This window comes from Rissa tridactyla, chromosome Z (genome assembly GCF_028500815.1).
Source record: "Rissa tridactyla isolate bRisTri1 chromosome Z, bRisTri1.patW.cur.20221130, whole genome shotgun sequence".
Lineage (NCBI taxonomy): Eukaryota > Metazoa > Chordata > Aves > Charadriiformes > Laridae > Rissa > Rissa tridactyla.
Window position 1 is genome coordinate 75,702,727 of NC_071497.1, and position 12,632 is coordinate 75,715,358.

The 12,632-nt window shown below is 58.8% G+C and overlaps 1 protein-coding gene across 4 annotated transcripts in view; it reads right to left on the reverse strand.

The window, feature by feature from the left end:
- Nucleotides 1-541: 541 nt before the first annotated feature.
- TLN1 (talin 1) overlaps nt 542-12,632 on the reverse strand; it is a 35,452-nt gene continuing 23,361 nt past the window's right edge. For all 4 annotated transcript variants that reach the window (XM_054185607.1, XM_054185609.1, XM_054185608.1 and 1 more), the window contains 19 exons: nt 12,438-12,539; nt 12,145-12,315; nt 11,865-12,014; nt 11,640-11,741; nt 11,395-11,514; nt 10,948-11,094; nt 9,868-10,034; nt 9,437-9,620; nt 9,076-9,201; nt 8,652-8,768; nt 8,387-8,572; nt 8,180-8,287; nt 4,515-4,620; nt 4,247-4,371; nt 3,824-3,949; nt 3,618-3,680; nt 3,186-3,368; nt 2,379-2,504; nt 542-1,796 (listed from right to left, as the gene is read on the reverse strand). In XM_054185607.1, coding sequence (XP_054041582.1) covers nt 1,665-1,796; nt 2,379-2,504; nt 3,186-3,368; nt 3,618-3,680; nt 3,824-3,949; nt 4,247-4,371; nt 4,515-4,620; nt 8,180-8,287; nt 8,387-8,572; nt 8,652-8,768; nt 9,076-9,201; nt 9,437-9,620; nt 9,868-10,034; nt 10,948-11,094; nt 11,395-11,514; nt 11,640-11,741; nt 11,865-12,014; nt 12,145-12,315; nt 12,438-12,539 — 2,541 coding nt within the window. In that variant the 3' untranslated portion in view covers nt 542-1,664. The remainder of the gene's footprint in view (nt 1,797-2,378; nt 2,505-3,185; nt 3,369-3,617; nt 3,681-3,823; nt 3,950-4,246; nt 4,372-4,514; nt 4,621-8,179; nt 8,288-8,386; nt 8,573-8,651; nt 8,769-9,075; nt 9,202-9,436; nt 9,621-9,867; nt 10,035-10,947; nt 11,095-11,394; nt 11,515-11,639; nt 11,742-11,864; nt 12,015-12,144; nt 12,316-12,437; nt 12,540-12,632) is intronic.

The following is a 12,632-nucleotide window of genomic DNA, read 5'->3' on the forward strand; positions in this document are numbered from 1 at the left end:
ACGATTGGGGCAGCTGCTGCCTGCGCAGGTCGGCCCCGGGGGGCTATTTTGGGGGGTGAGCTCAGCACCAGCAGCCGGGAGGGCTCCGGCCACATTCCCAGACCCACAGCACGCCAAGGGCTGCCGCTTCCCCACCGGTGGGCCACCAGTGACCTGGAGGGTCCCTTCACCTGCACCCCCATAGCACCCTAACCAGCGATATTTTTGGCTGGCAGTAGGAATGGGGCCAGGAGCCCAGCTGCCCCTCCACATCCCCCTCCCACTCCAAAGCCCAAATCCCCCAGCAACAAAAACCCCCCCCCGGTCCCCTCCCGCAGCAGTGGCCCCCAGCAGCACCTGTGAGGGCCGGCACATGGCTGGCAGCGGGGGTCTGGCCTGCTGAGTGCCTGGGGCTGGACGTGCCTCAAATATTTTCCATGCTGTATAAGCAGCCGTGCTGCACTTCCCCCCCGCCTCTGCTGGGAGGGCAAGCACCAGTGGCCCCCCTGCCCACCACCCCTCCCTCCCGGGGCAGGGGTCCCGTTGATACCCAGGCATCAAGAAAGCAGGAAAACCAGATTTTATTGATGAATGCATCTTTCCAAGCAGACATCGGCATCCCCCACCCCACCCTGGAGCTTCAGGGGGAGCTGGTTTCCTTCAATGTTTAATATGGGATGCTTAAAGTATCAAAATAGTGAAAGAAGCCTCAGCAAGTGCAAAGGGGGAGGGAATGGGGGTCCCAGAGCCGAGGAGGGGTGGAATGCTGGGCTGCGGGACCCCGGCAAGAGCTGGGTGTTAGTGAGCTGGGGCATGAGCTGGGAGGGGAGGGGGTAATAAATGAACTTCAAAAGCTGCAGGCTCGATATTAGAGAAATGGAAAAGTTACAAAAATACTGCAGATCTTGGAAAACGATGCAGGCACTTGGGAAGGAGGAGGAGGGCAGAGCTGGCTGGGGCCACGGGCAGAGGGCATCCCCGCGGGAAGGCAAAGAGCAGCTCGGGCGGTGAACCCATCACGCACCCCCCCATGCTGAGCAGAGGCACTGTGGCTTCCAGCCCTGCTGCTCCCCAGAGGGGCCCAGGCTGAAGAAGATGCTCATGGGGGGGGGGGGGGGGGGGGCGGGGCTCAGTGCCTCCCAGAGAAGCTCTGGAGGAGGAGGAGGAAGAGGAGGAGGAGGAGGAGGAGGACGATTCAGCCAGCAATAAGGCATTGGAGGTGAAAGGCGGCTCTGTGAGAGAGGTCAGCGAGGGACCATGCTACTCCCTGTACCTGACTGCACAGCAGAGGGCAAGCCCGTGCAGAGGAGAGAGAAGAAAGGAGCACGAGTGAGAAGGACAAAGGCACACAGAAATATCCCCTTATAGTTGAGAGCTCTCCAGCCCCGCACCCTGGGGCTGGCGGGTGAGCCCTAAGCCGGTGCAGCCCCGGCTGCCAGCCCAGCCGGGTCCCTCCGGACGCTCTGGCTGTGCCCTGGGTGCGTGTGGGAAGGTGGGCTGGGCGGCAAAGCGGAGTTGCTGGTGCGGCACCGGCATGGAGCAGCAGCTGGGTTAGTCCCGTCGCTCTGGGTGCGGGCAGAGCTCTGGTCTAGCCCAGGCAGCCCTTCGCTTGAGGCGGATCGTCTTAAATAGGAGCGGGCGGGCAGGCGGCAGTCTGTGCGGTGAGCGGCGGGAGGGCGCGGGGCTCAGTTCTGCTCCTCGTCCCGCAGCTCCGAGGGCAGGAACTTGTACTGCTGCTGCCGGATCATGGCCAGCTTCTTCCGCGCCTCCTCCAGCTCCCGCTCCTTGCGTAGCATCTCCTCCTGGGCGGCGATGATCTGCCGGGAGAGAGCCCTAGGGTCACGGCTGCCTCCGAGAGGGATGCTCTCTGGCTGCTGCTTCCCCCCACCACAGCCACAGCCTCCCTGGGTTGGTGTGGCCACGGGCATGAGGGCTGTGTGCTGTCCCTGCAGTGGGACCACAGTCCTCCAGAGTTAACAGGGGGTAGCACGGCTCCTGGGGCTCAGCCCCACGCGCCCTGTAGAGGGTCTCAGCTGCGAGCCCGTGGTCAGGAGGCAGCGCTGGGACATGTGTCACCTCATACTGGGCAGCTCTCCCCCATTACTTGATGCTCTGCCCTTCACACGTGTCACGGACGCAGGGATGGTGTTGAGTAGTACCAAGGAGAAGCCAGGGCATCACGCTCCGGGGAGCGTGCACCATCACTGGCTATGCCCAGTGCTATACATATGGCAGGAAGAGGGTGTAGCCACAGTGTTTAATTGGCACTGGGCGGGATAGGGCTTTTGTAAGGCTCTCTCAAGACATGCCCTGTACTGGTGGGTGGTGGGACCGGCTCCTGAGAGACACACAGGCAGCCAGAGCCTCCCCTGCCCCACCAGAGCAGCCCTACTCCTCACCTGTGCAATTCCCCCGACCATCTTCTCCTTCACCACCACCGTTTCGTCATGGTCCTGGAAGGCAGCTGCCTTCTGCGCTGCCTTCACCAGATTGTCCGACGCTCTCTTTACCGCATTGCCAGCGGCCTGCAGCAGGAAAGGGGGGAACGTCAGCGTTAAGTCACAGCCCCTGCATACGACTGCTGCTTGGGGGGGTGTCAAAGAACCCCTGCCCACATGCAGGCTGGCAGGCAGGACAGGCAGCCAGGCACGCTGGGAGCTGCAGGCAGGGATTCCTTTACATGGCTCGCTGCCTTGCCACCCGCTCATGACCATTTCAGGCGCTGCTGCTCCCAGCCGGGCTCTGGCTCCTGTCTGAGCCATGGGGCAGTGACTGGGGGGCAGTCCTGCTGACCCTCCCCGAGGGACCGGTGCTGGGACCCCATGTTAACCCCCACAATGCATGGACATTAACCTCTTGTGTGCCATGGCCTCTGAGGATTAAGGGTGCTACCTAACGTGTCCCCCAAACATTAATGTCTCGAATGCCAGTGATGCAGCAAACGCATTTCAGGCATTCCTGTGCCAGTTCATCATCCCTGAACACCGCTGGGCTCCGCAGCCCAGCATCACTCACACGCGTGGCATGCAATTAGCAGTGAAGTCCAAGTGACGTGGAGCCTGTGTTCCAATGAGCTCCCTGCTGAAGGCACGCAGGCAGGGAGCTTGAGACCTGGGGAGCACCCATGAGCCCCCACCCCACTTCCACCCACACCTCCAGCAGCTGGGAGGAGACATCTGGGGCTGCAGCAGCATCCTGGGACTCACCTGGAGCCGTTTCATGGCCTCCGAATCGTGGTCAGCCTTCACCTTGCAGGCCACCAGGAGCTGCGCCGTGGAGGCAGCCACCTGCTTGGCAGACGAGATGAGCTTCTCTTCGCTGGCATGGCCCTGCACCGCTGCATTGGCGGCTTCGCACAGGTTGTTGGTGGCAGCAGCCACCATGCGCGCCTGCAGAGAGAGAGGCTGTCAGTGGGGGTATGGGAGCCCCCCCCGACCAATCCCCCAAGGAGGTTGTGGGGCATGGGATGGTGACAACCAGCTTCCATGCCATGTGTCAGCTGGTGGGAGAGGGAGCAAGAAGCATGGCTGCTTCTTCCACTGAGGAGAAGTGCACGGGCAGAGCATCCTCCTCTTTGCAGCAGGAGCAAAGAGGAGGGATCCCTCCCCCCATCCCCTGAGCATGACCTTGATACTCACAGCTGAAATGAGTCCCTGGGACCATTGTCCATCATCCACTGCGTTGGCGGGGATGGCGCCCACCTGTGAGGAAGAAGAGGAGGGGTGAGGCTCACCACCCCATGCACCCCTTGCCATGGGGCATGAGGGGTCCAAGCAGACCCAGGAGAAGGGAGAACCCACCACAGCCCTACATGTTCTTATTTCTTCCCCTCTCGCAGACTTACCTTTCCTTGGGCCACTAATTCTCGCTGGGCCGCTGAGGCTGCCTTCACCAGGGCACTTGTGGCTGCAGCAATGGATTTGGCAGCTTCCAGGATCTGCTCCTCAAAGTTCAGGCTCTCGTCTGCTTGCTGTGGGCAAGAGCAGGGTGTGAGTCCCAGGCAGGGGTGCTGGGACAGATGGAGCAGAGCAGGATGATGGCCACAGGGGGCTGGAGGGTGTGGGGGGGCACATATAAAGCTGGATTAAGGGCTGTGAGGTGCAGGAGGGCGTGGGCTGCCCAAGGAAGGTCCAGCTGGGGATGTGGGAGTGCAGTAAGAGGGACCGGCTGTCAGATGGGGCTTCAGACCTGGCTGAAGCACGGGCAGGAGAGCCCCAGCCCACCCCAAGCTGAGCACAGGGGTCAGCCAAGGCTCAGCACCACCTACCTTGGGTTTGGCTCTCGGTTTCAGCTGCTCCAGCTTCTTGGCTGCAGCCTCAATGGCAGCTGCTGCCCCCAGCAGCTCGTTCTCAGCGATGACAGTGGGGTCTTCTGGGTCAACCCACTCCGTCCCTAGAAAAACCAGGAAGCGAGCCAGGTTAAACCTTGCGTGCGGCCTCATTTCTGCCTCACCCTACCTCCCCCATCAGCTGCTAAGCCCTTCCACCCTGATCCCAGCCCTTGGTCCTGCCCCGTAGAGCAGGACCTTTCCTTACCTTTCATGGCCTCGGCTGCCTGGATGAGCTCGGTGACAGAGCTGGCCACGCGCTTGGAGTAGCCTGCCAGCTGCTGCTTCAGCTCGTGAGTCGGCTTCTGCAAGATCTGTGGGAAAGGAGCAGATGTAAGCACCTAGGAAAGGGGGACCTCATAGGTCTGTTCAGGGTGCACTCCCCAGGGAAGGAAGGTGGGATCCCCCAGCTCCCCCCCAACATGGGTACACATCAGGTGTTGCCTGTGGTGCTTTCTCAAGTGACCCTGGCTGGTCTCCTCTTGCTCGAGGATGGGATGAGCTTCCCCTTATTAGCCCTTCTGCATCCACAGCTTCTGGGGCATCTTGCAGACACAAGACCCTCAGCGCAAGCCTTCCTGCACTCAGCAGCTACCCCCTCCAGGATGTCTTGCCCCGCTACAAAGCATTTCGAGCTCCAGAAGCATTTCCCTCTTGCTGTCCCCTGTTTTGGAGACTTGTCTGCAAACACAAGCTGGGCAAAGGGCGCGAACCCTGGAGCCAGGTCCCAGCCCAGGAGAGCTGGCGCTGCTGGGAGAAGGTGTCAGGCAGAGCCATGAGGGTCCTTCACTGGGGTGGGGGAGGACACATGCACACACCACAGCACACACATGTGCGCACACACAGGGGCCGTACGCACAAGCAGAGCTCACCGCTGGCCTGACCTGCACCACACAGGCGGCAGAGCTGCCCGTCAGCTAGAGCGGGTGTGAGTACACGCACACGGACCCCGGGGGTCTCTGCGGACACACGCAAGTGCCACCCCAGCACTGGGCTGGGCACACAGACACGCCGTGAGCAAGGCTCATGCTGAGGTTAGACACCAGCAGGCACCCCAACGTCACCTTACTCACCGGCTGACAGAGAGGGAGGGAGAAGAGAGAGAAGAAAGCAGTGAACGCCCGGGCCAGAACACGTGGGTGCTGGGGGGCACGGGGTGGGGCAGGAGGACGTGGGTGCTCTCTGGTGAGGGGTGAAGGGCAGCCAAGAGGAGAGGTGGGAACGAAGGATCAGAGGTCCCGGGTGGGGAGCCGTGCCGCCATCGTTAGCTCATACTTCAGCTGGGGCTCCTGGATGAGGCTCCCACGGCCAGAGGAGACACCTACACCCAGAGCAGCCACGGAGCCGCTTGCCTCCTCGCCCCCGCTTTACACCTTATTTCTCCCCACCCCAAATGGCTTCACTGCAGTTTTCAGCCACCAGATCTCGCTGCTTTTGGAGGGAGAGTCCTACCGTTACCAAACCCCAAGTGCCTGTGGAGGTTCAAATTCCTTCCCCTCCCCAGTGAAATATGCAGGCTTTCCCACTCCTCTGCCGGCAGCCACGTCTTCCATCCCAAATAACCCTCTTTCTCAAACCCTGAACACGCTTGTTCACGCTCCGTGCAAGGCACTGCTTCCCGTGGGGACCCAACATACAGCAATGGACCTGCTGCCGCTGGGGAGTGAGGCAGCACCGCATCCGCCATCTCCCCTCCCATTCCCCTACCTCCTTCCTGCTGCCCTCCGATAAACGTGACCCACGTGCGTTGTTCCTGCCTTCGCAGACCAGACTCCTGCAGAGGCTGTGTGTGTGTGTGGGGGGGGGGGGGGGCGCTCGTGGCTTTATCCTGGGCTTGTGCGGGGCCATCCCAGCAAAGTCATCAGAGCTGCACGTGGCTCGGACCCCCCAGCTCACGGCACACAGCGATGGCTGGTTTGACCTCCTAAGCGCATCCAGACTAAATGCCACATTATTGAGTCTGCTATCTGCTCTGACAATGTGTTTGAAACTGCTAAATGGTCTCTCCCTGGAGCTGAAGGCACCCTGGAGGCTATGAGCTTGCTAAGGTGCACCTCCAGTGAACATTTCAAGAGATGAACCAAGGTATGATACTGAAGAGACATGGCACTGCAGCTGGATGGTTACACCCGAAATACAGTGGAATAGCACGCTCCTGCACGTAGGCTGACCTCTGGTGATGTACTTTAAGAAGGCAGAATGTACTTTTAAAAAGGTAAAACATATTTTAGAAGGTAGAATCTGTCATTAAGTAAGAATGTAGAATGCTGTAAAGTAAGTAAGAAAGTAAGAATGCTGTAAAAAAGGTCACAAGGCCCTGTGAGACCAGACACTTGGTATAAACAATAAATGTCTTACTAATGAATACACCCTTGAAGAAGGCTGATAATAAGGAACATCCCGCCACAGGAGGCACCAAAACCAGTGAGCTGCTGGATAAGGCATAAAGTCAACAAAAATTTGCAGTAACTGGAGGAAGGGTAAAAGTGGCAGTGGGAGATCGAAACCACAAACTCAACTGGAGACTGAATTGGACTACACCCCCACGGTGCTGGAGCATGGGCACATCAGTTAAAGGACCTTGCACCTTTAAATGAAAGCGAGAGACGGTACTAACCGATAGAAATTGTTAAGGTACTAACCAATATTTCTAATTAAGAGTGTGCATTTCTGCGTTTTGGACCGTATAAATATTCGTAAGAGTTTTTAGGCCTCTGTGCTAGCTTTGTGCATTACCACGTAGCACCCAACTCTGCAGAAATGAAATAAAAAGGTAAAACCTCCACCCTGTGTGTATACTGGCATCTGCACACTGGGTAAACGACCCCTCTTTGGGACAACACCGGCACTGCCACACTAAGTCATTAGCCCAATCATCTGCTAACAACAGGTCAGCCAGAGAATTTCTCCTCAGCCTTGGCTGCCATGACTTATGTGTGGCTAAAGCATCTTCCAGACATTTGATCTAGGTGCAGAGGACGGAGAACTCACTGCTTCCCTTGGAACCATACCCCAGCGGTTACCACCTTTGGATAAAACCACCCTTTGACTTCCCCCCCACCCAGCTTCAATTTCTGGCCATCAAGTCCTGCCCACTCCCTCTGTGTGCTTCCAGCGCTGGTTACCCTCTGCCCAAAGGGGCTTCTCCCTGCAGGAAACCGCAGTCCGAGCTCCACAGAGCTGACTCGCCCTCAGTCTTTGTACTAACTCCAGTTCAAGGGCTCCCGCAGCTCCGCTGGCTGGGTTCTGTGCACCTCTCCAGTGCCCTTGACTCCACCTTTGCCATCCCGCCGAGAATGCAAACCGCTGGAAGGACCTCACTGTATCCTCTCTACTGCTCTACTAATTTGCTTCTTGTAAAACTACACTCTTCTTGTAGGATAGCCAATTAAAGTGGCCAGCTGAAGTCCTCGGGAGGACTCAGACAGAGGAAGACTGGATCAGAAGGGTGCAGCTGGCGCTCGCAGTTATCACCTGTGCTGCCGTGGGCACTGCCTGTCTCCCACTCTGCTGCGAGCTTAACAAGCTCTGTTTTCACACTGCCTGAAGTCTCTTACTCCCACCACTTTTACTGCAAGCTGCTTCAGGACTTTGCCCCCGTGTTGTTGAATTTCCAGCCTCCATCTGTTTACAGCCAGTTAATCTCTGCCTGTTGTTAGCCAAATACCTTTCTTCAGAGCCTGTTCATCTCTCTGACATCTGCTTCCACGGCAGGGGCTCAGCCACACGCTGTGCCAGCACCGGCAGTGAAGGGGGCCGTGCAAAGACCTCAGTGGGAGGTGTAGAGCCCACAGGACATTGGGGAATTGGGGAGCACCCTGGCATCCATGGGCAGCCTCTGCCCACCCCGGGAACCGCGGAGGGGACACTCACCACCAGCACATGCTCCAGCAGCTCCAGGTAGCCATCGGCACACTCCTTGCCAAAGCGCAGTGCCCGCTGACGGACGTCCCCGCTCACCTCTGGGTGGTAGGCGGCTTCCTGAAACCCAGGAGACAGGGAAGCCCCAATTCACATCCAGCACCATCCCCACCGGCACCCACAAACCCGTGCTAGACCCACATCCCCTGCCTGCCCCACCTTGCAGGCGCGCAGCATATCCGCGATGGCACGGCGGCTCAGGTTGGCCGTGGCGATGACGTCCTCCTGCCGACACGAGTTGCCAGCGGCCACCGCTTTGGCTGTGGCCATCGTGATGCCTTTCGTCATACGGATGAAGTCCTCCGGGGTGGAGACCTTGGCAGGAGGCACCGGGGAGGAGAAGACCTGTGAGGCGAGAGGTGGCGGTGAGGTGTGGGGCAGCCACTGGGAGGGATGGCAGTTGCAGCAGTGCAGCTGTACTCACCGCCAGCTCTTGGCGTATGTGTTCTATCGTGGCCTCCAGTGCCCGTGTCCCCTTCGTGGCCTCGTCCTCAACGGCCTTCACTGTCTTCAGCAAGGAAGTGACATTTGTCACCATCACCTGTGGAAGGGAACAGAGACAGGTGAAGCCCCACGCAAGCTCTGCGCTGCTGCCAGCACTTGTCCCTCCCTCATGGTTTGGTCCAAAATGGTCTCATTCCCATACTTCACTCACGCCACCCCATCTCGTTCTCCCACCAATGCCTCTTCTGCATGCTGTGCCCCACCTTTTACGTGCCCTTTCCTCTCCTCTTGCTCTGATCGCCCACCAGTTGTCCTCCTGCTCCCAGAGAGGCAGAGAAGCCCCCCCTGCTCTTTCTCCAGCCTCCCCTGCCCCATTCCCTCCTTCCCATCACACCCAGTCAGACCTTGGCAGAGTTCTTCAGCTGGTAGACAGCAGGGTCATCCCCAGCTTTGCCGGCGGCTGCCTTGGTGGCACCGATCAGGTCTCCGAGTGCCTTGGCCACATCCTTCACAGCATTGATCAGGACCACCTGGGGAGAGCAAGACCAGGGCAATGGCTTGGCTACCATCACACTCAGGCTGGGAGAAATCTGGGCACCCAGGGCATCCAGCCCAGCAAAAACCCAGCCAGCACCAGCCACAGCCCACCCACCCTTCTCCACAACATGCAGGATCCAGCCCAGAGCACCACACGACACCTGCAACCTTCAACCCCTTCAAGCAAGCTATGAACCGCTCCTGTTCACCCTACACAGCCCATCCTACCTGAGTCTCTGGGTCTTCAGATCCCAGGCTGGCAGCACCCAGCTTCACCACCTCCGCCAGGCGGGTGATGGTGGACACAGAGGACTGGGCAGCCTGGGCTAGCTTCTCCTGGCTGGCCGTGGCATTCTGAACCAGGACCTTGGTGTCCTCCACCAGTGCCTTGGCTGTCTTCAGGATGCCCTCCCTGGGGAGAAGAAGGGAGTCAGGTACGATGTAACCCTCTACACGCACACATGGTCATTGGGATGTAGAGAGACTGTGGACCCTGCCTTTTGTATGTACAAACTTGAAGGGGAAACAGAACTGGTGTGACCTGAACTTGCAGCTCTCCTTGGGGCTGGTCCACACCTCAGAAGGATGGGAGACCAAGGGACACAGCCTGATCCCCCACATCTCTGGCTAAGCAGAGGCTGGATGAGGTGCCCTGATACCTGTGGTCAGCGAAGGTCTCCGAGTTCTCCCGGTTGAGCGTTCCTGCCGTGGCAAACATGATGGTGGTGTCGAGGTCCGCAATGATGCCAGAGACGGCGCTGGCTGCTGTGATGCAGGCTTGTGTCCCGCGGTTCCCGGCCTGCAGGGCTGCCAGCACGTGAGACACCTGCGGGGTAGAAGGAGGGTGACCGAGGAGCACAGCAAGTTCAGGCAGCTCCCACCACACGCATCCTCTGACACCTCTCAGCATGGAGCTGCTTCACATCAAGGAGGGGAATTCGGAATCACATGGTCTGGACACCCCTTCTTAGCTTCAATTTATTTATCTTGTCCCTGTACCTACTGTATTTGGGGGTCCAGGAGATATCTGACTCTGCTAGTTTCCAAATTAATAACGTTTACATGACGGGCATCAGAACATCGCAGCTCATTCCTTCTTTAGCTGCTAAACTCAATTTCTGTACTTGGGCAAGCACTCATAGGAGAACAAGTTTCCTGAGGGAAAGCAATCATGGAGCGGAAGGACCTGCAGTGCAGGAATGTGCCAGGCACTATGAACAAGTGTTCTGCTTACAAGTCTTGCTGCTCTATTGCCACCTTATCGACTAGAGTTTTTTAGCCATGTTTTCATCTGTTAATTCAGAAGCATGTTCTTTAGATTGACTGATGGACAGGACGCTTTCCACCACACCAGAGAAAGATGAAGGGGAGATTGGTCACCGAGCATGAACTGCAGGCTTGGCTGAAGACGCAGCAAACGCTACGCCCACCACCACAAGAGCGGATTTGGAAAGCCCTGGGCTGCCGCCAGTGTGTGGATCCGTGTCCCCCGGCAGGCCATCATCGGCACATCATCAGGCAGCACCTCGGCATCACACTCACCCATCACAGCACCAGCTGCTGTTATGGCGCCTGGAGAGGGGGATCCATCCTCCACCCTGTCAGCTGGGCAAGGCGAGCATGGCTGAGAGACCAACAGGACCAGGGGAGAACCTGGCGTGGTGGCTCAAGGGCATATGGCTCAATCCAGCATCCCTCCCATCTTGCCATGCCATCACCCTTCTCTCTGGACCGCTTACCTTCTCAGAAACCTTGCGCGCACTCTCTATCAGCTCCTTCTTGGTGTAGGCATCACTGGGGCTGCACTGCAGGGCTCCAGCCTTGGTGACCAGGGCGGCGCAGCCATGACCCAGCTCCTGCACCCGGCGCTTGATGTGGGAGCCGATCTGGAGAGGAACACACGTGTGAGAGAGCCAGCAGAGAACTAAGCCCCGCATCCATGATACCCACCGGGAAACACCAGCCACCCGCACCCAGCTCCTCTCTCCCAATCCATCCACTCAGCAGCGGGAAAAAGGAAACATGGCTTTGCTCCATGTTTCCACACTGTGTTGCAGGGCAGGTGTGAATGCTGCCTGCCTCCAGCTCCGATGGGAGGTTTGAGCACCCCTGTCCTCTGCTCTCACACTCCAGCAGACCCTGCTCTGCCCCGCAGCACACTCCGGCGCTCCCTGCCACGCTCGCACCTCCTCGTTCTCAGCGGTGAGCGCAGCCGGCTTGGCCTCTTGCGCCAGCTGCCCGTAGTCATTGGTGAGTTGGTTGGCCAGTATGCCCAGCTCGTCTGGGTTGGTGGTAGATTTAGTGACCTGCCGATGGAAGAAGAGCAGGAGGTTGGAGGGGCCCTACGCTGGGATGGGCAAACAAGGAGGGCGGTCGCCCCACTTGGGTGGCAGGCGGCGCTTTCTGCGGTGACAGGCTTGCTTGCACCCACCATCTCCTGTACAGTCACTGCGATGGCCTTGGCTGTCTTCACCATCGTGGTCTGGTAGTCCACAAAGGTCCCCTCTGGCTCACCCATTGGCCCCTCGTCCAGCTGCAAGAGACCATACGGAGACCCTGACTCCAGCCCCAGCCCAGAGACCTTGTAGGGTTTGACTCCGAGTTTTCCTCTCCCTCATCCCCAGCCCTGGCCAGGTGCACTCCACGCTCCACTCACCTGGTTGATAGCCTGGGTGATGGAGTCCACCATGCCCCCCACAACACCTGCAGCACTGGCTGCTTCGTTAAGGGTGGTGGTCAGGTCCTCCACCGCTTCCTTCATCATCTGCACGGCCTCCTCCAGAGCCTCCTGGGTGTGGGCAGCTTGCTGCAAGGACAAGAAAGACTGTGGTAAGGCAGACATCCTGACAGGGATGCTGCACAATTACCCTGCATGCACCACACGGCACCCACACGTGAAGGGGAGCACACCACGGACACATGGCCCTCCTGCTCACCTTGGGGTTTCCACCAGCCTCCTTAGCTGTGTACAGCATCTGCAGGGCGGACTCGGCCAGTGTTTTGGTCTGGTCCAGGAGATTCATCTGCTGCTGGTGGTTGGGCGTTTTGGAGGCAGCACCAATAGCCGCCATAATGAGCGGCTCAAAGTACTGAGCCATCTGGGACACCTAGGGAAGAGCATCATCAGCACCAGCAGCTTCCAGCCCTGGCTGTCTCGCACTTCTCTTTCTGCCATGAGTCCTCCACATTCACTGCACACCTCAGCAGCAGCTCCCCATCCCCACATTACCTTGTGCCCCAGCTGCGAGGCCTCAGCCCGTGCCGCGCTGGCCACGGGCTCAATCAGGTTGCTGATCTCCTGGACAGCCGTGATCATCTGGTTGTGCAAAGCCTGTTGCAAAGAGAGGGTGTTGTGTGAGGCTGCAGCAGGGCTGGGGTGACCATGAGTTGCTGGGAGACAGGGGGAAGGACGCCACCCTCGTTC